The sequence below is a fragment of the Spermophilus citellus genome (genome assembly GCF_964194105.1).
Source record: "Spermophilus citellus genome assembly, chromosome: 2".
Classification (NCBI taxonomy): domain Eukaryota; kingdom Metazoa; phylum Chordata; class Mammalia; order Rodentia; family Sciuridae; genus Spermophilus; species Spermophilus citellus.
The window spans coordinates 158522501-158546708 of NC_138183.1; the positions used below are offsets into that span (position 1 = coordinate 158522501).

Genomic DNA, 24208 nt, shown 5'->3' on the forward strand with positions numbered 1-24208 from the left:
GGTAAGAAAAAACAAGAGTTCCTATGTGGAATATCCTCGGGAACACTGTAACTTCCAGAGGAACTTTCTTCCAAATTACCCCATCACCACTTCAGCCTTAAGCAGGTGTGATACGCGCTCAGGTGAACATTTGGGCCCGCAGGCCACACTGGTCACTGCGGTGATTCGCACAAACGCCTGAGGCGCAGCAGAGAGGGAAGACCTTCTACTCAAGATGTCTCCCCACAGGTCAGTAGAGTCTTCACTCCCATCCCCTTCCCCGGTTGGAGGCTGCGCTAAACAACTCTACCTGCCAGGACCCCTCACCTCGGCCTCCTTGAGCACCGCTGAGGACACCGAGCCTCAAGAGAACCGCCATCTCGCTTTTGAGGGCTCAAGGTCGTCCATCAACCCGGAAGCAGTTATGCGACAACTCCCACCCCACAACGACCACAGGAAACGCGGAGAAAAACGCTAGGTGAACCGGAAGTAGGAGTCTGTCGCACTCACTGCGCACGCGCACTCACGAGTCTGATTCTGAGAATGGCGGAGCTTGGGGAGGCGGACGAAGCGGAGTTACAGCGCCTGGTGGCCGCTGAACAGCAGAAAGCGCAGTTCACTGCACAGGTGAGAGGGCCGGGATCAGCCTTGGGAGTTTTAAGAAAAGGAAGGTGAAGTACAGGTCCCGGACCCGTGGAGCTCTGTATTACTGACGAAGTGGTGAGGCGACTGGAAGCTGGATCCCCGCTGTGACCCGGTCCCCTGCAGTAGTGCTCAGGTAGGGGATAGAAGTTAAAAGCATGGGATCCTTACCAGCCAGGGGACCGTGTGGGCTCCCATCTGCCTCTGCCTTTTGAAGGCCACGTGCCAGGAGTCACCCATCCACTTTGTTTTGATTTCGTTGTCGCTTTCTGCCTCTGTGGATTGGTGAAGATCGTTTGCGATAATGTATTTGAAAATAATGGGCACGAAAACATTATTGGAGAAAGCTGAGCTCTTAAGAATTCATTGCAGGACTGGGATTGTGGCTCAGAGCTAGAGCACTAGTCTAGCACGTGTGAGGCCCTGGGTTCGATCCTCAGCACCACATAAAAATATATTGTGTGTCCAACTACTTCTAAAAAAAATAAAAAGAATTCATTGCAAAGCAAGGGTTTTGTTTTGTTTTGGAGAACTTATGGGGGAGATTCAAACCCCAGCGTGGCCTTTGCTGGCTGCATGACCTTGGACATATATTTAGTACCTAGCCTCTCTATAATACCGCGGGTAAATGTTTATTTTCTCCCTTTTGCTGGGCAGTAGGAGGAGGCACTATGCAGGAAGAGTAGCAAGAACCTGTTAGAAATTTTTGAGTCCTGAATATTCTGAAAATGCACACATTTTCTGTGCCCATATATGCACTTTTTTCTGGAGAATGAATCCGTATTCTTAATCCATGGCCCTCACAATGTTAAGAACTAACATTGTCTTCAGGGCACAGGTTCTGAATGAGTGCTGCTACTTTCCCGTTTTTACCTTGTGCTGGCTGCCTTCGGGGATATTAAAGAAGGTATTAGCACTACCTGAGAATTTACCATCTGTAGGGATGAGGATCTGGACCAACTGGAGACATGTAACAAAGAGCCCAAAGTGATTTCCCATGGTTCATTGGTTGAAAGGATGGTTTTGTGAGGAAATTGAAAATGAAGTAAGAGTGATCACTTAGGGTTATCTACAGACCCCAATGGTTAATCTTTTTCTTCCCCCTTAGGTGCATCACTTCATGGAGCTATGTTGGGATAAATGTGTGGAGAAGCCAGGGAATCGCCTAGACTCTCGAACTGAAAATTGTCTCTCTAGCTGTGTGGACCGCTTCATTGACACTACTCTTGCCATCACCAGTCGGTTTGCCCAGATTGTACAGAAAGGAGGGCAGTAGGCCACCCCTTAAGAAAATGACAAGAACAGTAAAGGACTTGTTATTAAGCAGATTGAAGTGCAAGTGTGGGAGGAATTGTCAACCAACTGTCAAGTCAGCATCTGGCTGTTACCAAGTTTGTTGGTGCTAAAAAGTAACAGATCGAATGTTCAAAAAGTGAAATTTTATTTATTTGGAATTCAGAAATTCCAGGTTGTATCACACCAGTTATTCAATAAACATGAATTCTCCAACTTTCTTTTTTTCCTTTAAATTTCATTTTAGGATTTAATATTGAGATATCTGGCAGGAACATTAGAAATAAACATGTTCCAAGGCTAGTAGTGCAAATAGGAGATGATAGGTTTTGAAGAGCCACCCTAAGCCATAGTTAAAAGGGTTGGAAGTAGCATCAAAGTCTTAGCTTAAGGCATAGAAGAGAATTTGGAGTTGAAAGATTAATAACAAAACAGCTTTATTGCTTATACTTGACCAAGAAAAGATAAAACATGAAAGGGAAAAAAAAACAGGCAAAATATGTATTCCTTGGGAAAGAGATAAGCCTGCTAGTATGGTAGGAGGGAAAGGTCAAGACCCAAAGAGCCAACTTCCTGGAGGTGCCTTATTCCACTGGCTCATTTTCCCAAATCTGTGCTTTCAATCAGTACTTAAGAGCACAAAACAATGCTAAAAAAAAAATACACACTAATAACTCCTTCCAACAAAGACTTCAGTTGCTCCAAGAAGGTTAAGAGGTAGTAATTAAAAGACTCTTCTTCCCCCCTATTAGGTTTCCACTTATGCCAAGGACAAAAATATACCATGGAACATTGACAACTGAGTACCAAAGTATTAGTATTTCAAATAAATATCCCAAAAGGTAGCACCCACTCATAATCAAAGGATAGGGCACCTCTGGCCAACCATGTATTTTAAAACCAAGCATTTATTAGAAATTGTTCCATAAAGAGAACTAATTTTAGTAGTTAGAACTATAAAATACACTTCATGGAATGTCATCATAGTTGTATTCTATTGCTGGTGTCTTAAATTGTCATGCTACCATGAAGTACTTCTCTATTACACATGGGGAAAGGCCAGGGAGATTAACTTAAGCTGCTCTAGAACTTACAACTGATTAATGGCAGAACTAAGACCAAAAGTCTTTGAGTTTTTAAGCCTTTTTCTTAGCTCATAAAGTGACAATAAGGAAGAAAATGACAATATGCCACTTGACCTTTTCTCCCATAATGAAAAATTCACCTGTGTTCTGCCAGCCTTCTCTCAGTGATATTTTGGTTTCTGAAGAAATAAGATAGTAGGGATCACAGTATGGCAAAGAGAAATAATGTGGTCTCTACTTGGTGCTTTAACTCAAAGGCAGAGTGGGAAGAAGTAGATGTCCCTGAGAAGCCTGTTTCATTTTGGAACTGATTCAACTTAGTTTCAGGGAAAATCTAAATTCATTACTAGAATTAGAAATGAACACGGAAGACAAAGGGCTGGGAGTACAACTCAGTGGTAGAGTGCTTGCCTAGCATGCCTAAGACCTTGGGAACAATCCCCAGACTGGGGGGTGGGGACAATATATAGACATTTAGATGGTTGTTGCTACCCTGAATCCCTTTCAGATCATTATTAACATAACTAATTCCTAATTCTTCCCCATTTGGTAGATGTTATGACAACTGAAGAAATAATTTTGAACACGTCTGTTTAGGCAATATACAGCAATGGAATTATAAAACCATTTACTATCCAGTTACCATGTGTTACAAGTATACTAAGTGTAGCTATAGATCCTGTCCAGCAGGGAAATTTGGGAAAACCCTAGACTCAGTTGTCTTTGGATCTTAACATGAAACAGTTTGTTCTTAAGCTATTTTCTCATTAAATAAACCAGACCACAGTTGTGGGGTCAAAAAAAACCCAAGGATCAAAGCACCAAGGCTGAAGACAAATCAGTTAGGATACCTGCTGTATAAACATAACATAGTGTTTGCTTTATCAAACCATTCTACTTAACACTGCTTTCCAATCAATCCCTCTTGATCTCAGCCCTCAGTTCCCCCAACTTCAACATTCCAATTGGTGTACCCAGGTCATTATTGGATTCAGCTTTCTGGGTTCTTTAATTTACTATATATGTCCTCTACACTAAATGTGATTAATTGCAAAAAAATAATCTTTTCAAGAAACCTTCATAACAAAATACCAGATTCCCTATTAACAAGAAAAGGGGATCAAGTTTAACAGGCCAAAACAGAAGACAGGAGTCTGTCAAAACATATAGATGGCACAAGACAGCTCTGACCTCAGACCCCCTGTGCTGAAGGAGTCACTGGCCAAACTCCAAGGTGTAAGAGCTGTAAATAACCAGAGTCAAATGAGAAATACAAGAATGTTTCCCATTTAGTCATCCTCTGAGCTCTCCGCAGACCTTTCATCTGTAGCCACTTTCCAATTTGTGCGTTTATTTGTCCTCTCCTGTATTTCATTGTTAACTATGGGGATATGGACATTTTTCTCTCTCTTTTTCCTTTTGGTTTTCTCATTGTCTCTTTCCTCACTCTCCTCAGAACTGCTGGATGCTGAATCATCTGACTGGGAAGTGTCACTTTCTGCCCTTACAAATAAAGCAGATTTTTTAAGAGACTTTTTCCTAGATTTTTTCTTGCGCTTATGTGGTTGTTTTCTTTTCCTGGTACTAGAAGCCCCAGTGTCTTCTGAGTACTCGCTTGAGGAATCTGCTGTTACATCTGTGGCTTCCTTCTTGCTTTTCTTCTGTTTTTTGTGTGATCTTTTTTTCTGCTTCTTTTTGTGAGATTTCTTTGACTTCTTATGTTTGCGGGATTCGTGAGTAGATGATTTTACCTGGGGAGATGTTTTTTTCCCATTGGTAATATCTTGCTGATCACTACTAATAAGAGTTAAAAACAAACAAATAAAAAAAAAAAAAACAGAATCTTTTATGTAGAAAAGGTACACATAAACATTTTAATATTCTGCATTCTAGATAAGAAATTGTTAACATTTGAATTTTAAATCAATTTTGACAAAGGGTTACTATGAGTCTTACACACTTACATTGAGTATTTGTTTCATCTTTAAAATGAAGATAAAAATTCTAATATTGTACCATATTGTACAGAATAGTTAAACACCAGTCTCCCCTTATCCATGGTTTCATTTTCTGTGGGTTGTTGGCCAATCACAGGGCAAAAATACTAAATGGAAAATTTCAGAAATAAATATTCATAAGTTTTCAATTGCATGCCATTCTAAGTAGTATGATGAAATTCCTCACAGTCCCTCTTTGTCCCACCTGGTATCCAAATCACCTTGTCCAGCTACCCAACCCTTAGTCATTTAGAAGTCATCTGGGTTATCAGCTCTATCATGGTACAGCAGTGCTTATGTTCAAGTAAACCTTATTTTACTTATCAGTGGCCCAAAGCACCAGAGTAGTGATGCTGGCAGTTCAGATATACCAAAGAGAACCCATAAAATGCTTCCTTTAAGTGAAAAGATAAAAGATAAAAGTTTGTTACAGGTACGTATTATGCACAGGAAAAAAAAAAAGTAATATAGTGCTTGGGGTTCAGTACTATCTGAGATTTCAGGTATCCACTGCAGGTCTTAGAACACATCTACCATACATAGGAAAGGACTATTATATATAAAAATCAAAATATTTATAAATATGCCAAATATAAATCAAAAACAGACAAAATAGGGATTGCCTCCCAACCAAATCTTTTTTTCCTTTTTTTTTTTGTTGTGGGGGCAGAAAATAGGGGCTTTCTATGTTGACCAGGCTGGTCTCACTTCCTGGGCTCAAGTGATCCTACTGCCTCAAACATCGGAATAGCTAGGACTAAAAGTATAAACCACCACACCTAGTTCTAGCTACATTTTCAGTGGCAAATATTTTTAAAAATTAGGAAGGTAATTTATAATATAGACTTTTTATGCTACCTTAATTTTCAACTTTTTTTTCAGTAAACCTAATTACCTTACCTGTCTGTTTCAAACTCTTCAGGGTACAATTCTTTATAACCACTGTGACCCCATCTGTAAGGTGATACATTATATTCTTAAAGCAATGCATACATTTTGGGAAATTAAAAAGATTAACTTATGCCATATATACACATTCATACACATGGGACAAAGAAAACAGACATATAGTACAGCCATATCCTTATTATAGCTCAGTAACAGCTACATTTTCTGTATTGTACACTATCATTTCAGACACAAAGGATTCCTCTATCCATTTGTAAAAGAATTATCCATTCTTTTTTTTAAGATACTGCTCTTTAGGTAAAAAGCACTTTTCCAAAAATAATGTCATTGGGGCAATTATTTTCTTAAATAACAGTAATTTAAAAATATTTATTGAAATATAATTCACATACCAAGAAATTTGCCCTTTCAAAATGTGGTGCTTCTAACCCATGTCAACTATCAATCTGCTATCAATCTCTACTCATTTGCCTATCTTGGACATACCATGTAAAAATAAATCATGTCACTTTTTGTGTCTGGCTTTTCTTTCATCTTGCATAAGATTTAAGGTTCTTCTATGTTGTAGTACATATCAGTAATTCATTCCTCTTACTGCCAAAAAAAATCCCCTTGTACAGATATCCCACATTTTGTTTATCAATTCATCAGGAAATATTTGGGTTTCTACTTTTTTGACAATTATGAACAAAGCTGCTATAAACACCTGTGACCAGGTTTTTGTTAGGTCATTAATTCTCAAGTACATATTCTCAGGCCAAATACCATTAAAGATCATAAAAAAATTAATCACAAACCTGTCTGGCATGTTAGCTTCATAATCATATAGCTTCTTATTCCAGGATTTAGCTTTCAGAAAATCATCTTCCAGAGTCCCAGCAATTTCATTCTTTGGCCTCCAGTAGTCTCTTTGACTTTCTTCATCAAAACCATCACTACGCATCCGACTACAGAAGAAAACAGAACTTTTAAACTTCAAAACAATCTGTAAGGTTACTTTATGAAGTATCATGCATAAAACACAGAACAGGCTGAGAGGAGGAAAAAAACAACCAAATATTGTTTAAAAATAAAAATAACATGTATTAGAAATTATCTGTTCATTTCTGCTAACAGTTTCATCTGAAATGTCCTCCAAAGACCCATGAGTTGAGGCTTGATCCCCAGAGTGACACTATTGGGAGGTAATGGAACCTTTAAGAGATGAGGCCTAGTAGAAGGTCTTTAGATCATTGGTGGGTGTGCCCTCAAGGAGAATAAGGGAAATCAGTCCTTCCTATTCTCTCCTTTTCTTCTTCCTGCACATGAAGTGAGCAATTTTGCTATACTATGCATTCTGGACATAACAAGCTGCCTCACCTCAGGCACAAAGCAATAGCACCAATCTACTATGAAACCTCCAAAACTATAAGCCAAAATAAACCTTTTCTCTTTAGAAATTAATCATCTCAGGTATGTTGTTATTGTGATAAAGCTAACACAACTCTATTTATTTGTAAAGGCCAACAACAAATCTTAGGGCTGGGGTTGTGGCTCAGAATTGAATCCAGTGGCTCACAACCACTCAGCACCACATAAAAATAAATAAATAAATAAAAAGGTTCATCCACAAAATATATATGTGTGTTTGTGTTTATATATATATAAACAATAACAAATCTTGACTGTTACTACTCCCATTATAGAGTATAGATGAAATCATTTTTGGACTGTGTCATGCTGTAGGCTCACTCACTAATTCTTCACCAGGAGGGCATGCAAAGTGAGAAGCACAGCAAAATCGCAGTTGGGAATATTTTACTCTAGAGTTTCTGAAACACACCTCCCACTCTTGCAAATCAGCAACTTGCTGTAATAAGGCCATAGTAACAATGGGAATAAGGACTAATCCATGGTAATATTGGGGCAGGAAAAATGTTGATAACCACTGATCTGGCCTCTGCTTACAATCTCCACTAACCAGCCACTAAGCCACCTCATGAGTTATTAAAAATGTTTAAGGCTCTCCTACATGCCAGGCACTACTGTTCTAGCTGGTAGGAACAGAACAGCAAATGACATTATCAGAATTCTTGTCCCTAAAAAAGATTGTTTTAAAATTTATTCACTTTCAGTTGCAGCAAATCTAGAGGCTGAGACAGAAGGACCTCAACTTAGCAAGGTCCTAAGCAACTTCATGAGACCCTGTCTCAAAATAACGAAAGGGATAGGGATGTAGCTCAGTGGTAAAGTGCCCCTGGGTTCAATCCCCAGTACTAAAAAAAAAAAAAAAAAAAAGATTTACCATTCATTCACCATGACAGCATTAGGAGAAGTCTACTCCAAGAGAAATCATTTTATTTCTGGATTGCCACTTGGAATTAACCAGTACAAAATAAATCATTACCTGTACTAACTCTACTTCTGAATTCTCAAAGGACCACCTTCAGAAAGGAAAAAAAAAAAAAAAAACAAAACCCTGGCAGATATTTATTTATATTGTGACTGTCTTTTTACCATGTACATCCTAAATACTTCTTACTTGAAGCTATTCACACATAGGTAATCATACACTGAAGTCCACATACTCCATAGGCATACATACTCTCCTTAAATATCTCATTATTAACTATTAATTTCCACACACCCCCCAAAAAAAGCTTTAGAAATCAGAATTATGACTTTATATTCATTTCTCTTAAACATAGCTTCTACACTTATAGGCATATGAGTGAAGCCTAAGAGATGTTCCAAGTTCCTCAGACATTCCTATACCTCCACAGATAAAAGAAAACTAAGCTTGTATAATCCTTCACATTCACACTCAAAATTATTACAAAGGAAACATGGAATGCTAATGATCTGGCAAAGACAGTAAGTAGTCGGAGCAAAGAAAAAGGCTGAAAGAATGAAAAGTTAAAGGGAAATGGAATGATTGATTAATTAAATGACCAAAATATTCCAATAGAAAACTGTAAGTTTAAAAACTATTAGACAAGATCAGAATCTACGACCCTAAGTATTTACAATTGTCCACAGCCGAATTTTTTTTTTAAGTTTTCCATTGCAAATAAGTATTGCTGGGCATAGTGGCACATGACTATAACCCAAGTGATTCAGGAGGCTTAGGCAAAAAGATCACAAGTTTGAGATGAGCCTTGGCAACTTAGGGAGACCTTTCTCAAATAAAAGATACAAAGGGTTGGGGATTTAGTTCAGAGGTAGAATGCCCACTGATGTGGTTCAAGCCCCAGTACCACAAAATAAACTTGAATAAATTAAATTAAAAGGATTGGTATTCCAGCAATTCAGGACACAGAGGCAGGAGGATTTCCAGTCCAAGCCCAGCCTTGGCAACTTAGCAAGACCCTGCCTCAAAAAAAAAAAAAAAAGCTGGGACTGTAGCTCAGCTGTAGGAGTAAGAAAAGAAATTTTAGAATAAGTACTAGCATGTGTGAGGCCCTCAATTCAATCCCCAGCACTGCAAAAAAAAAAAAAAAAGGCAAATAAATACAAAGTGTCTAGCATATGGATCATAGTCATTATCTTTATGTTTGGGTCTAGATTTGTGAAAAAGGGAAGGCTTAATATAACTCACATGACTGAATTTATCTATCTTAACATATCAAAATACTTTTAAGCAAAAGTTGATAATTATTACGAAGATGAGAAATATTCTGGTTCTCAGAGCTGCAACTTCACCTTGAACTGCTGGGTAACATTTTCCTTTTCGTCCCCTGGTAAGCATCCTCCATCTGTTTCTCTAGTTCTCTTATTTTCCACATATCTGACTCCTCCTGAATCTAGATTTATTTTTAAAAGGAAAGAAACAAAAATAAGTCACTAAAAATAACACTTTACGTTGCAGAAAAGTATCTGAAAATACAGTCTGCACTAATTACAGGTTACAGACTGGACTATGATCAGGCACCTAGAAAATAAATTCTGGCTTCTCTAGAAAGTGGCTGAACAATTTAATAGATGAAATCTCAAGTATGTAGAATTCTACAGCAACAGAACTTTTTAACCCCTGCATAATCAGACTTACTACCCTACCAATTTTACAATTGTGCTGCAATTAACAAATAACAACAATTTCTAAGATACAACATAATTTTAACTACATAATCTCAATTGACTCGTAAGCAACTTTATGAGGAAAACAAGGCAGGTATCATTATTACATTTTACTGAGAAAAAACAAAAGCTCAGAGAAAGTTAAAAAAAAAAAAAACTAAAATTTCTAAGCCAAGACTCTTTTGACATTATAATTCTTATCAAAAACAAAAACAGTATGGTTGCTAGAGAATTTCCTAGAAAGCAAAGAACAACTGCCCACGAACAAGAATACATTTTATTTCTAATTTCTCCTGCATAATTGTTTTAAATCTGTGCTAGGTTTATCATTTATAGCTACCACTCTCAAATCTTAAGTCCCCCATACAACTAGAAGTAGGTTAACACAACTGCACATCAGCATAAGTAGCAGTTATAACCTCACCCACAATTAAAAACTCAAGTGATCTGATAGTGGTATTATTTATGATAAAACCAGTGGTACAATTTACTGAAGAACACTAAACTAGGGGTCTTGGCCCCTCCTTTTCATTATATGTACTCTCCTAGGTGACCTTATCTACCTACTCTTATGACCTCTATCACTTATCTACATATCAATTTTCATTTATGTCCATTCCCAACTTTTCTCCTTTCTTCCAAATTCAAACTTTCAATTGTAAGCCCCACACTATAAAATGGTCAAAACCAAACTAAATAAAGTTCTCATCATATTTATCTTTCATTGTTATTGTTCCCTGTTTTAATTAATGGGATCATCATTATCATCTACCAAGTCACATCCACTGACTCCACTCTTATCACTATCATCCCATCAGTCTCCAAGACTTTTGGACTGTATCTCCTAAATTGCTCTTCTGATCCCTACAGTCACTGCTTTCATTCAAACCCTCATCATCTCTCACCTGGAACACTATATTCATTTCCTCAATGATCCCTCTACTGTTTCTCCCATCTGATTTATTCCCTACCCAGTAAATAAATCATCTTTCTAAAATACAAATATAATCATGTTATGCCCTGCTGAAAATATTTGATGGCTTTTTTATTGCTTTGAGGTAAAAGTCTAATATCTAAACATCACAAACTAACCCTAATTTGCTATTCAGATCTTATCTAATACTATATTCCCTATTTTCTAGATGCACACCAAGTGATTCATGCCTTTTCTTTCTTTTTTTGGTGGTTCTGGGCATTGAACCCAGGGCTTTGCACATGCTAGGAAAGTACTCTACTACTGAGCTACGGCTGCAGCCCATGCCTTATTGTTTCCATAGATGATACTCTGTTCAGAATGATCTTTTATATCAAATAAAATTATAGCAATTCATCAAGAACCAGTTAAAATATCAGCAGTTCAAATACATTCATTCTGCAGGAACCTTTCTAATTTCCCAAGGCAGAGTTCAATATTCCTTCTTCAGTGCTCTAACACACTTTGTAACTGTCTCTACTAAATAGTACTTACCAAACTGTACTGTAATTATCTATTGATTCATACTGGTACTTCCTAACTGTGCCAGAATAATCCTTAGTATACTAAATGGGCTAAGAGTTGAGCAATGACTGGGATGTACCTCCCACCTTATTGTGAGCATCTGTATGCCGGATGACATTCCTCAGGAGGACTTTCCCCAATGGAACCCGAGACATTCTTCAATCTGAAATGAATAAATAAATGACACTTAATAATCTCTTTGATTGTCTCATCTTTTATTAAATTTTATAAAGAAGTATGAGGTAAAGGAAAGATCACTGAACTAGAAGTCAAAGGTCCTCCTGAGGAATAGTTTTTCCTTCACCATTAAAAGAAAGAAATATCTGATCACAATTAATATAAAGATGTAAAGAAATAATGCACATTAAAGTCCTTTAAAACTAAAATTAAGTGCTTTCATAGGCTCAGATTTATTTAATCTTCACAACTCTACGCTTTAATAAGGCAAATAACTGTCCCTCAGTATCTACAGGGGATTGGTTCCAGGACCCTGAAGATATCAAAATCCAAAGATGCTCAAATCTCTTAATACAAAATGGGGTAGTATTTACATTTAGCCTATGTACATCCTTCTGTATACTTTAAATCATCTCTAGATTACTTATAACACCTAATACAATGCAATGTAAATAGTTGCTAAAGTGTATTCTTTAGGTAATAACAACAAGAAAAACATCTGTACAGGTTCAGTACAGAGGCAATTTTTTCTCAATATTTTCAATTGGCTGTTGGTTGAACCCGAAAACGCAAAGATGCGGAATAGAGGATACCGAAGGGCCGACTGCATCTCCATTCCTATTTTGTAGATGAAGTTCCCTTAAAAAGTCGTAACTTGCCCCAGGCCTCATAATCCCAGGCAAACGATGTGTGTCAATGTCCAGTTTAGAAATCAAATCTCGAATCCCAAAATTAGTTTGTGATGAAGCAAATACCTAGATTTAAGAGTGTCAGAAACCACAAAAGTCAACAGTAACAAAAACTGACGCCTAAAAACATCAAATGCAAAGATGGGTTTAATTTCTTAATTCGGGGCCTTTTATTTCCTATTCTGTATGGACGTTTCCAAAAACTAGATGACAAATCTATGCACATGTGCAGCTAGCAGGGGCTTTGTGTAACCATCCCAACGCTCACTCACCCCTCAATCCTGAGGAAATCAGGCATCTTGTTAGTGTCAGACGAAGAACCACTCCATTACAAGATCTCCTCCGACCCAGGAAGCCAAGGAGTCAGGGCTCAAAGGCAGCTCTGCAGCTTCACCCGAGTCCTTCGTGAAACGTAGCCTTCCCACCGGTTATTCTGCCCTCACCCGTGGCCCAGGCCACGGCTGCCTTCCCCCAGCCCAGATCTCTCTCCCGGACTGAGACCAGAGGGAGCGCCGGCACGGAATCCGGACCGCCGGGCTGACCCGAGCATTCCCCGCTCACACTTTGCTGGGATAGCCCCCCGGAGTAGGGTTTCACTCCCCAGAAAGGATGAAGACGTTCGGGATGGGTACGACCTTCCGTTGGGCCCCAAAAGTGTCTAGGGTGCTTGAAGTGGGGGTTGAGGTTTCCAAATGGAAAACAGAGAAAATACCCCCATCTTTGTCACCGGGGTCCCTGTCCCCCAGCGGCCTTGGAGCTCCCGGTGTTTTTCCCTCCAAACGCCCGCCCCACACAAATGCACACAAACACACCCATACCGTGCGCCGCAGCCTCGCGTGGCGGGGGTGGGGGGAGGAAGCGATCTGGAAGAAAAAGGAGGAGGCTTCCCTTCCAGGCCGGAAGTCGTGCTCGCGAGAAATCTTTCCTTCCTATCCGAGACCCAAGACTCCCTCTGGGAGGGTTTCCTGGGCACTCTAGGGGCCGACGCCTACGGAAAGGAAGCAGGCGCTTTCTTGGAAGAGAACACCGGTCGGGTCCAGCTGAAGTGCAAGCCCGGCACCACAAGGGGGACATTCCGGAACTGCGTGTTAAGAGACCTTCTCTGGCTGGAGCTTCCCGGGCTTAATTACAAGTTGTACCGTCTGGTTACCCTGGTAACAGGCGTCGCGGTTAGTCTAGGAACCGAGGGAAGAGGTGGGTTCCCAAGCTTTTGGAATGATTGTTCGTTGGGTTTGGTTGTCTATTTAATCTAACCCTAAAGTAGTATTCAAAGACTCTAAGCCTCCTTTTTTCCTCATTCTGTGGACGCTATGAGACACCTCTCCAGTAGGAAGAGGGTAGGGGGACCAGGAGGGTTATCTCAAGAGATAGAAATATTATTACTCTTCTGTAATGTTTACCAAGTGTTCCAACTTCTGTATTTTAAGGAGCTAATTATTTAATCCTGACATTAATTGTCAGAGATAGGAGTTATCTTCATTTTGAGTAGAACAGAGACATATTTACATTTCTTATTCAAGGTCACATAGCTAGCAGGAGATAGAATTAAGATTAGAATCTATGCATACTGGCTCAGAGTCCTTGATCTTAACTACTAAACTACACTGAGGATTAAGAAGATCTCATGTGGACCTTACCCCACACACAAACTTGTCTATTTCAGTACTGGGGAGGCTCCAGTCAACCAATATTCAGGTATTGGAATCACCTAGATCACCAGAAATCCCAGACAGAAGATGACTGCTATGCTCACTTAGGGTTTGTGAAGGTCTAGGTAGAGGTAAGGCCTTATCTGAGAGGTCAACTTAAGAATTGAGGAAGGGATGTAGAATAAGGAAATGATAAAGTCGTGCTGGGCCACAATCTTTTAGACACAGGTGTTAAGGTTAGCTTACCTTAACTTCACCAAAAAAAATTCCTGATGAGTTCCCCCTCCCCTAATAAAAATAAATGTCAATAGTTACACAGACAGTTTTTTCTTTAAGTTATATCTTTCCACAGGCTTTAGAGGCCTATTTTACTATCAATCATGAAGACATCCTCAAAAGGTCTACTCACCCAGCTTACTCAGTTCTGGAACCTTCTAGATGATCTGGCTGAAAATGACCCTGAGGGCTATAAAAACTTTATTGAACAAGAGCTGAAGGAGGGAAAACAGCTATATGCTGGCCCAGAACCACAGTTCTGTGTACAGACCAGGATCCTGGTATGTATGTAGAGTTAGTGCTAGGGATGGGGAGGTCTTGAATGAATGAATGATCCTGGAATAACCAAAGAATGAATACCTTACCCTTAGCAATTGTTATTTTCATACAAGAAAACTTGATGAAATCTGCCTTTTTTAAATAGAAAATGGAACATAGTGTGGAAGATTGTGTTGAAGGAGTAAGAATGGGAAATTCATACTTGATAAGTTTTGGAAACCTCAAAATTAGTCACTTTTTCTGCTAGAAGGAAAAGGTGATGTAGTGATTTAATAGAGAATTGTAAAGTTGAATCTTTTTCAAATAAAGAACTTATTTAAGATATAAAGTGGTGAAACGGGGTCAAATGCACCTAGATAAATTCTCCCTTCTGCTGTCAAGTGTTTTTTGGGAGGGAACAGCAGCTAGATTCATGCTGAAAAAGTCAAGAGCTTTGGGAAAATCAAGTATAATTTATCAAATATGGTTTTAATACATGGAATGACTTAGTGCCTAAAATTCCCCCTCTTCCAGCTTTATGATGAGTTGCTTTGAGGATATTATCAAAACCTAAGTTAAGAAAATTAAATTTTTAAGGTTTTGAGACATCAAAATTATTTGCTTTCCAGAAACCAAAAGAAAAAATGCTTTTTATCAACCTTTGTCAGTGGAAAAGGATCCCTGCTCCCAAATCACTCACTCATCCAGTACCTCTAATTGTTGGCAGACCAGAAGATATCTCTGAGACATCAGGTACAATGGGTTAAAGGAGAGAAAACACATTTTTAAAATTTTACTGGGAATTAGCATGGATCAGAGTTTACTTGGTAAAGGCATTTCAAGTAAAATATATTTTTTTAAATTATTCCTTTTCTTTTTTTTTTAAAGAGAGAGTGAGAGAGGAGAGAGAGAGAGAGAATTTTTAATATTTATTTTTCAGTTCTCGGCGGACACAACATCTTTGTTGGTATGTGGTGCTAAGGATCGAACCCGGGTTGCACGCATGCCAGGCGAGCGCGCTACCGCTTGAGCCACATCCCCAGCCCTCAAGTAAAATATTTTTTGATCATAATTAATGTCAGGGCTGGGGTTGTGGCTCAGCGGTAGAGCCCTTGTCTAACATGTGCAAGGCCCTAGGTTCGATTCTCAGCACCACATGTAAATAAATAAACAAAATAAAGGTGTTGTGTACAACTAAAAAAAATAAGTAAATATTAAAAAAATAACATAATTAATGACAAATGAATTATCATGCAAATTTAACACTGTTCAAATTTCCTAATAATATGAGCCACTTTTAACCCATATGAAGATGCTAAGCAATGCCTTCATTGGAATTTTGTGTATATAATGCTATTGTGATTGCATCTGAAAAATACAGACTTTATTGGGAATATAGTTTAATATATAACCTGACACTATCATGAGAGAAAGAATTTATCTTCACTTTATACCCTCTGAATTACACAGATACTTACACAGTCATCGATGTTGCCTACAATCCTGATATTCTCCAGACAGCAGAAAAGGACCAAGTGAAAAAAGATCAGTTAGTAAAGATGACTATGAAATGCATTGAAGAACAACTCCAATTCACTCTCTCACACACTTACCATATTACCAAATTCAGAATAAAAGGAAGCATTCAAAGAACAAAACAAAATCTAATGGGAATACAGGCTGAATGCACAGATTTAAAAGAGAAAATGAGAAAGGGTAAGTTGATAAATATAAATCAAAATCTAAACTTTTGATTTAAAATTTTCTTGCAACCTGTGTATGTTTTGCAATCTAGAAGTCTTCAGTGATGAGAAACTTAAAAGAAAAATATAAAAATTAGATATTAGAAATGTTAAAGAATCCATGAAGACTTCTAAATTGTTCAACCAGATTTTTTTTTTTTTTTTTTTTTTTTTTTTTGGTTTGGATGCACTAGGGAGCAGATATAGGAGCTCCCATACTTGGCAAGGCTTCTATCACTGACCTACATCCCCAGATTCTTTTGGCTTAATATTCCTAAACTAATTTAACTGCAGCTTTATCTTCCATCTCAGCTAACAATACATGTCTTGCAGCTCAAACCTGATAGCATTTTGTAATTTTTATTTCTCCTCCTTTTTTCCATAAAGAACATAGTCTTGAACAGATAAGAAGCAGTACTGTGAGCAATCCAGATCAATTTCCTCAGCTGTTACTGCCCAAAGACCAAGTTTCAGGCAAAGCAGGACGTTTGATAGAAGAGATTTCTAGTACTGAAATACAGGTGGAGATGAAGATACCAGTCTATGAATTAAAAATTGTGAAGGATCAGAATGAGAAACCTCTGAAAATTGAATTAAAAGTTGAATTACCTGGTATTAATTCAGTGTCTCTCTGTGACCTTAGTGTTTCTGAGGTAAGTTCAGAAGGTAATATGGTAGTCCCTAGATATCCATGGGAGATTGTTTTCATGAACTCCTACAGTTACCTAAATTCAAGGATGCTCAAGTCCCTTATATGAAAATGATATAGTTATATTAAATTTGTATATAACCTATGGGAGTACCCTATGCACATCTTCCTATATACTTTCAATCATCCCTAGATAACTTATAAACCTAATACAATGGAAATCCTATGTAAGTAGTTGTGCATTAGCTTTGTTACTGTAACAATTTCCTGAAATAATCAACTTTCAAAGAAAAATGATTCACAGTTTCAAAAGTTCCCATCCATGATCAATTGATCCTATTTTTAGACTTGTGGTAAGGCAGCACATCATAGCAGGAGCATGTAGCAGAGCAAAACCACTCATAGTGATAGGGAGAAAGTACCCAAAGTCCAGTCTGCTTCAGGGGCATGTCTCCAATGACATAAAGACCTGCCACTAGGCCCTATCTTCTAAAGGTTCCACCACCTTACTTCCCACTAGCTGCTTCCCTGGGGAGCAGTCCTTTACACATGAACCTTGGGGGGATACTTAAGATCCAAATTATAGGGCTGGGGATGTGGTTCAAGTGGTAGCGCGCTCGCCTGGCATGCGTGCGGCCCCGGTTCGATCCTCAGCACCACATACCAACAAAGATGTTGTGTCTGCCAAGAACTAAAAAAATAAATAAATATTAAAATTCTAAAAAAAAAAAAAGATCCAAATTATAGCAAGTAGTTGAACTATCTTGTTTCAGAAATAATGAAAAGAACAAAAGCCTATTACATGTTCAATAAAGATGCAGTCATCATTTCCAGTTCATTCTGCATTTCCAGTCCAAGATAAAATTGAATCCATGGATGCAGAACCTTTAGATTCAGAGGGTCAGCATTCACTGTTATGAACTTCAGAATTTCAGGAGCTTACCATTTGCTCAGGTTTATCAGCTATACCTGTTCTGCTCCATGAGTCTGTCTCATTCCGAGATCCAGATGGAGTAATTACCATCAGAGATATTCCATTCTCGTGGTAGAGGAAAAGTAGAAATGGTAACCCATGCAATGGGGCTAAAACTTCCATTCAGACAGTATGGATCACTTCTGATTGCATTGCATTAGCCAAAGTACAAGGCCAAATCTTCCAATCAGAAAGACTGGGTAAAGACAGAAGTCCCTGGCAGGAATGATTCTCTTATAAAGAGCAGATAATTGAGGACTGGGGAAATAGCTCAGTGGTAAAGTTTACCATGCATGAGGCCCTGAGTTCAACCCCCAGCACCTCACAAAAAAAAAGTATGAATAAACTTATGCTGGGTGCAGTGGTACATACTTGTAATCCCAATAGCTTAGGAGCCTAAGGCAAGAGGATCACAAGTTCAGAGCCAGCTGCAGAAACTTTGTGGAGACCCTATCTCAAAATTTAAAAAAAAATAATAATAATTAAAAGGCTGGATTAAATCCCTGGTACAAAAAAAAAAGGCAGATAATTGGAAACATTCCTACAGTCTGTCACTCTACCCTGATCAGATATTTGTTCCTTTGCTCAAGGAAAACACATCTATTCCCAGTATCAGGCTCTAAAGTACAGGATTTTGCCATTGTAATCTGTGTTGCTCCTGAATCACAGCCTGAAGACATACAAGTTATTTATTCCTCCAGCCTCATCCACTGTATAATGTGGAATGGGGAGAGGAAAGCCATAATTTACAATCTAAGTTCAGAAATGGGAAAAATGAGACTCACTGATGTTACCTGGCGCACAGCAATTCTGAAATACTAGTAGGCAAACCCTGTGAAGGCCCCTTATGTGAAGGTGAAGGATATTCTTAGCTCCCCAGTTTCATGATCTTCAGCTCCAGATGCAGGAGTTTTTTTTTTCCCTGCTCCATTATCCACCTTGGCTGTATCTTAAATATTATAGACTATGCCTTTCTCGTGTGCTGAGCAGCTTTCTCAGCCTGACCTGCTCATGAAGTGTCAGAGGCCCAAAAGATATTTAAAATTTTGAAGTCAGTTCCCTTTAGTCCAAGTTGTTTTTGTTTTGCTTACATTCAGTGCACACCCACAATTCCTTTTTAGACATGCCCATGTTTCTAAACCTATCTCTTTTGAGACTTAATTGCTGTCATTTTAGCCAAATGCAAGGATTTACTGAAGTCTACCTTAATCCACTCAAGAGGTTTTAACAGCAGGCATAAAGATCTGTGATTTAATCTTATCTCTAAACTGTCAAAATCAGGCTTTGTTAATAAAAATTTCTCAATTTTTGTCCTTTATTGGCTGAAAACAAAAATTTGTTCAATTTTTCAGTTTTCAATTATTAGAAATTTTGGGCTCCTATTCTATGTATTCTCTTTCAGTTCTACTTGCAACATGGGTGTTGTGGTTTGGATGCCCCCAAAGCTCACTTGTGAGACAATGCAATCAAGTTCAGAGGAGAAATGATTGGGTTGTGAGAGTCTTAACCCAATCAGTGAATTAATCAGCTGATAAGGATTAACTGAGTGGTAACTGAAGGCTGATAGGGTGTGGCTGGAGGAGGTGGGCATTAGGGGCGTGGCTTTGGGTATATTTTTTTGTATCTGGAGAGTGGAGTCTCTCTCTCCCCTTCCTGATGTGAGCTGCTTCCCTCTGTCACACTTCCTGCCATGATGTTCAGCCTCACCTCAAGCCTTGAGGAATGGAGCCAGCCTTCTATGGACTAAGACCTCTGAAACCGGGAGCCTTCAAATAAACTTTTCCTCCTTACAGTTGTTCTGGTCAGATCCTTTAGTCACAGCAGCAAAAAAGCTGACTAAAACACTGCACAATTATTTTCTACACTAATTTTTCCTGTAATATCTTGTGAAATGCAGAGCATAAGAATGGCATATTCTAGCATGGCACAGTGGTGCATGCCTGTAATCCCAGGAGATTGGGAGGCTGAGGCAGGAGGATTGCAAATTCAAAGCCAGCCTCAGCAAAAGCGAGGCACTAAGCAACTCAATGAGACCCTGACTCTAAATAAAATACAAAATAGATTTGGGGATGTGGCTGAGTGGTCAAGTGCCTCTGAGTTAAATCCTGGGTAGCTCCCGACCCCCAAAAAAGAATGGCGTATTTTAAAATATTCTTTTTAAGACGTAGCCAAGGTGGATACTGCGTAGCAAAATACCTCCCAACAGATCATGAAAAACAATGAACTAGGGAGCTAAGGAATAAAGAAATATTTTAAGGAACCTAACATGCTAACATTCTACTTCCCATTTCATCTAAATCTACCAATTCATTAGGTATATTATTTGTCTTCCAAATGATCATGATAGATTCACTAAGAGCTTTATCACTGTGAAACATCTTTCAAGTCCAAGTAAGTTTCCTTGCTGTTTTCTGGTTGACGCTTAAAACAATACCACATAATTTAGTATGGCAATATCCTACTTCTAGTACTCTATCAGTTAACATCTGACATACTGAGCAGCAATAAAAATCTCAAAATGTCAGGAATTTGCACCAGAAATTTTATTGCTCATTATAAGTCACATGGCAATAAAGTGATTCTCCTCTTATAGAAGTGACTAACTGGGAGCAATAATCCACAGCATAAACTTTAACCAAAAATATTTCTATTTTAACCTTTTAATAATCTCTCAATTTATTATTCTTAGGATGATTTACTGATCGAAGTCTCTGAAAAGTACAGATTACATCTGAATCTTCCAGAATCTGTTAATATTGAAATGACTACTGCAAAATTTATCAAAGAGAAATCTACATTAATGATCATGATGCCACTGGTATAAAACAGCTGCACTGTTTGGGGTTTTTAATGCTATAAGTCATGTAAATTATAGGTAAAGAGGTAGTGGTTTAAATATTAATTACATATTTTCTAAGAGGTCACTTTGATGTATTGACATTTTGCCTTCAGCTGTTGTATCTATTTTTCACTCACTTTTTCTTCTCAAATAAAGTTGTCATCAACCCCAAACTATTAAAAACAGTGAATCCATGAGGTACTTATTTTAAAAATAATTGAGTTGACCTTAATAACTTAAATATTTGGGGGAAAATTTTTCATTATTTCCAAATAGCATGTAGAAAATCTTGTCTTACTGCTTGAAAAAATTTCTTTTAAAATTTCTAGTAAAGTTTTACATTAGGAAAAACTACCAGACTGTGCAAAGTTTTCTAAAACCAGGATAGGCTTTACTAAAGTTTCCTCCAGATACAGGGCCAAATATAATACTCAAATCTATGCATCTATGAACTTGTGTACTTCAGTTAAACAGCCCTATCAGGTGTCCATGCCATCCAATCAGACCTTTTAATATCAGGTATGGACTTGTCTGTTAATGGATACAGTGATGCAGTAACAGTAATGATGTTATTGCTCATCATAAGCAGAATAGATCCATCTCTAATTTGAGGGAAAAAGTAGATTTTAGGAAAAGTACCTTTCTCCCACAGAAATGAAGTAATGTACATTTGTGTGTGTGTGTGGTGGTGATGCTGGGGATTGAACCCAGGACCTGGTGCATACAAGGCAAGCACTCTATCAACTGAGCTACATCCCCAGCCCTGAAATAATATATTTTCAACTTCCATTAATCTAAGGTGTCAGATACAATCTGATTTAGCAATATGCACATCAAATTCTGAACATTCCTTAATCATCTTTTCTAGATAAAACAGCTTCTTTAATTATTACAAAGTCTTTATAAATTTTAAAACCTTTAACTTTAGAAACTAATGTTGTATAGATAAAAGAAATAATTTGTGTGATGTTAAGCAAATATAATTTTCTTAAACCTGGCCTGGATTTGAATTCTATTAGCAATACAAAAATTTATCTTCTGAAAAATTTTAGCAGTGATATCATGCCCTAAAATTAACAAACCTATTAAATTGTTATTTCTCAAAACATTTGGAATGCCTTCACCATATCTTTTCTTCTACAACAGTCAAAATGTATTTTCTAGGAAATCCTCCTAACCACAAGGAACTGACTGAATCTCTCCTTTTGCACTCAGTACACACATGCTTGTTGCATCACTATATCTGTGTACTCATTAATAAAATGCATATCAACAGCTAATACATTTAATAATACAATGTTAAATTTACATTCTTGATAGTTTCTTAAATATCACTCATATCTTAATGGATTTTATTTTAAGAAAAACACTTTTGCCTCCTCCTTCCTACAAAAAAGCACTATATTCCCAGAAAGGGCATTCATAATGAAATGTGTGCTGGCTTAAATTTGAATCTTATTAAGATATAACACCTTTCTTGTATTTGTTTGTTTTTAGGTGGTGCTGAGGATCAAACCCAGCACCTCACACTCTACCACTGAGCCACAACCTCAACCCCTTTATTGAGACTTCTTTTAGAATGAAATTTCCACTCATATGGACTGCGGAAACAAGCAGGAGTGTCCATACTCATATCAAACAAAATAGATTTCAAGCCAAAGTTAATCAAAAAGGATAAAGAGGGACACTGCATACTGCTCAAGGGAACCATACACCAACAAGACATAACAATCATAAATATATATGCCCCAAACAATGGTGCAGCTACGTTCATCAAGCAAACTCTTCTCAAGTACAAGAGTCTAATAGACCAACATACAATAATCATGGGAGACTTCAACACACCTCTCTCACCACTGGACAGATCTTCCAAACAAAAGTTAAATAAGGAAACTATAGAACTCAACAACACAATTAACAACCTAGACTTAATTGACATATATAGAATATACCACCCAACATCAAGTAGTTACACATTTTTCTCAGCAGCACATGGATCCTTCACAAAAATAGATCATATATTATGTCACAGGACAACTCTTAGACAATATAAAGGAGTAGAAATAATACCATGCATCCTATCTGATCATAATGGAATGAAACTGAAAATCAACGATAAAAGAAGGAAGGAAAAATCATGCATCACGTGGAGAATGAACAATAGGTTACTGAATGATCAATGGGTCATAGAAGACATCAAGGAGGAAATTAAAAAATTCTTAGAGATAAATGAAAACACTGACACAACATATCGGAATCTATGGGACACATTGAAAGCAGTTTTAAGAGGAAAATTCATTGCTTGGAGCGCATTCCTTAAAGAAAAAACCAACAAATAAACGATCTCATATATCATCTCAAAATCCTAGAAAAAGAAGAGCAAAATAACAGCAAAAGAAGTAGAAGGCAAGAAATAATTAAAATCAGAGCTGAAATTAATGAAATTGAAACAAAAGAAACAATTGAAAAAATTGACAAAACCAAAAGTTGGTTCTTTGAAAAAATAAATAAAATTGACAGACCCTTAGCCATGCTAACGAAGAGAAGAAGAGAGAGAACCCAAATTACTAGCATACGGGATGAAAAAGGCAATATCACAACAGACACTTCAGAAATACAGAAGATAATCAGAAATTACTTTGAATCCTTATACTCCAATAAAATAGAAGATAGTGAAGGCATCGATAAATTTCTTAAGTCATATGATCTACCCAGATTGAGTCAGGAAGATATAGACAACCTAAACAGACCAATAACAATAGAGGAAATAGAAGAAACCATCAAAAGACTACCAACTAAGAAAAGCCCAGGACCGGATGGGTATACAGCAGAATTTTACAAAACCTTTAAAGAGGAACTAACACCAATACTTTTCAAGTTATTTCAGGAAATAGAAAAAGAGGGAGAACTTCCAAATACATTCTACGAGGCCAACATCACCCTGATTCCTAAACCAGACAAAGACACTTCAAAGAAAGAAAACTACAGACCAATTTCTCTAATGAACCTAGATGCAAAAATCCTCAATAAAATTCTGGCGAATCGGATTCAAAAACATATCAAAAAAATTATACACCATGATCAAGTAGGATTCATCCCTGGGATGCAAGGCTGGTTCAATATACGGAAATCAATAAATGTTATTCACCACATCAATAGACTTAAAAATAAGAACCATATGATCATCTCGATAGATGCAGAAAAGGCATTCGACAAAGTACAGCATCCCTTTATGTTCAAAACTCTAGAAAAATTAGGGATAACAGGATCATACCTCAACATTGTTAAAGCAATCTATGATAAGCCACAGCCAGCATCATTCTGAATGGAGAAAAATTGAAGGCATTCCCTCTAAGATCTGGTACAAGACAGGGATGCCCTCTCTCACCACTTCTGTTCAACATAGTCCTCGAAACACTGGCCAGAGCAATTAGACAGACGAAAGAAATTAAAGGCATAAAAATAGGAAAAGAAGAACTTAAATTATCACTATTTGC

At 37.7% G+C, this 24208-nt stretch overlaps 4 protein-coding genes across 12 annotated transcripts in view; 2 read left to right on the forward strand and 2 right to left on the reverse strand.

Moving 5' to 3' along the window:
• SDHD (succinate dehydrogenase complex subunit D) overlaps positions 1 to 449 on the reverse strand; it is a 98842-nt gene extending 98393 nt beyond the window's left edge. Inside the window, exon 1 of one of the 3 annotated variants that reach the window (XM_081266049.1) lies at positions 307 to 449. In XM_081266049.1, the coding sequence (XP_081122175.1) occupies positions 307 to 358 (52 nt within the window). In that variant the 5' untranslated portion in view covers positions 359 to 449. The remainder of the gene's footprint in view (positions 1 to 306) is intronic. The other 2 variants (XM_081266045.1, XM_081266046.1) reach the window with 2 other exon arrangements.
• A 6-nt stretch (positions 450 to 455) lies between these two features.
• On the forward strand, positions 456 to 2130 carry TIMM8B (translocase of inner mitochondrial membrane 8 homolog B). Its single transcript, XM_081266198.1, has 2 exons — positions 456 to 606; positions 1730 to 2130. Exons 1-2 carry the CDS (start codon positions 523 to 525, stop codon positions 1895 to 1897), a joined length of 252 nt encoding a protein of 83 aa, XP_081122324.1. The 5' UTR covers positions 456 to 522; the 3' UTR covers positions 1898 to 2130.
• Positions 2131 to 2334: 204 nt separating this feature from the next.
• Positions 2335 to 13282, reverse strand: NKAPD1 (NKAP domain containing 1). Of its 7 annotated transcripts, none has more exons than XM_081266128.1 (7): positions 13144 to 13211; positions 12230 to 12391; positions 11546 to 11622; positions 9587 to 9687; positions 6703 to 6852; positions 5897 to 5950; positions 2335 to 4796 (listed from the first exon to the last, which is right to left on the reverse strand). In XM_081266128.1, the coding sequence occupies exons 3-7, from the start codon at positions 11612 to 11614 to the stop codon at positions 4289 to 4291; spliced, it is 882 nt and encodes a 293-aa protein (XP_081122254.1). In that variant the 5' UTR covers positions 11615 to 11622; positions 12230 to 12391; positions 13144 to 13211; the 3' UTR covers positions 2335 to 4288. The 7 variants fall into 7 exon arrangements, with proteins under 7 accessions (XP_081122254.1, XP_081122258.1, XP_081122255.1 ...); XM_081266132.1 differs by having other exon boundaries at positions 11539 to 11622; XM_081266129.1 differs by lacking the exon at positions 12230 to 12391 and having other exon boundaries at positions 2335 to 4793; positions 13144 to 13282.
• A 99-nt stretch (positions 13283 to 13381) lies between these two features.
• PIH1D2 (PIH1 domain containing 2) lies at positions 13382 to 22292 on the forward strand. The gene is made up of 6 exons (XM_081266113.1): positions 13382 to 13519; positions 14327 to 14531; positions 15138 to 15261; positions 15979 to 16224; positions 16638 to 16903; positions 20562 to 22292. Exons 2-6 carry the CDS (start codon positions 14355 to 14357, stop codon positions 20694 to 20696), a joined length of 948 nt encoding a protein of 315 aa, XP_081122239.1. The 5' UTR covers positions 13382 to 13519; positions 14327 to 14354; the 3' UTR covers positions 20697 to 22292.
• The last annotated feature ends 1916 nt before the right edge of the window (positions 22293 to 24208 follow it).

Coding starts and splice junctions, on each gene's coding strand:
- TIMM8B (XM_081266198.1), top strand. CDS start 523: ATGGCGGAGCTTGGGGAGGCGGACGAAGCGGAGTTACAGCGCCTGGTG. Junction 607..1,729: donor AAGCGCAGTTCACTGCACAG/GTGAGAGGGCCG, acceptor CTTCCCCCTTAG/GTGCATCACTTCATGGAGCT.
- NKAPD1 (XM_081266126.1), bottom strand. CDS start 11,614: ATGTCTCGGGTTCCATTGGGGAAAGTCCTCCTGAGGAATGTCATCCGG. Junction 9,688..11,545: donor ATACAGATGCTCACAATAAG/GTGGGAGGTACA, acceptor AAATAAATCTAG/ATTCAGGAGGAGTCAGATAT. Junction 5,951..6,702: donor GAAGCTAACATGCCAGACAG/GTTTGTGATTAA, acceptor ATCACCTTACAG/ATGGGGTCACAGTGGTTATA.
- PIH1D2 (XM_081266113.1), top strand. CDS start 14,355: ATGAAGACATCCTCAAAAGGTCTACTCACCCAGCTTACTCAGTTCTGG. Junction 15,262..15,978: donor AGATATCTCTGAGACATCAG/GTACAATGGGTT, acceptor TGAATTACACAG/ATACTTACACAGTCATCGAT. Junction 16,225..16,637: donor AAAAGAGAAAATGAGAAAGG/GTAAGTTGATAA, acceptor TTTTCCATAAAG/AACATAGTCTTGAACAGATA.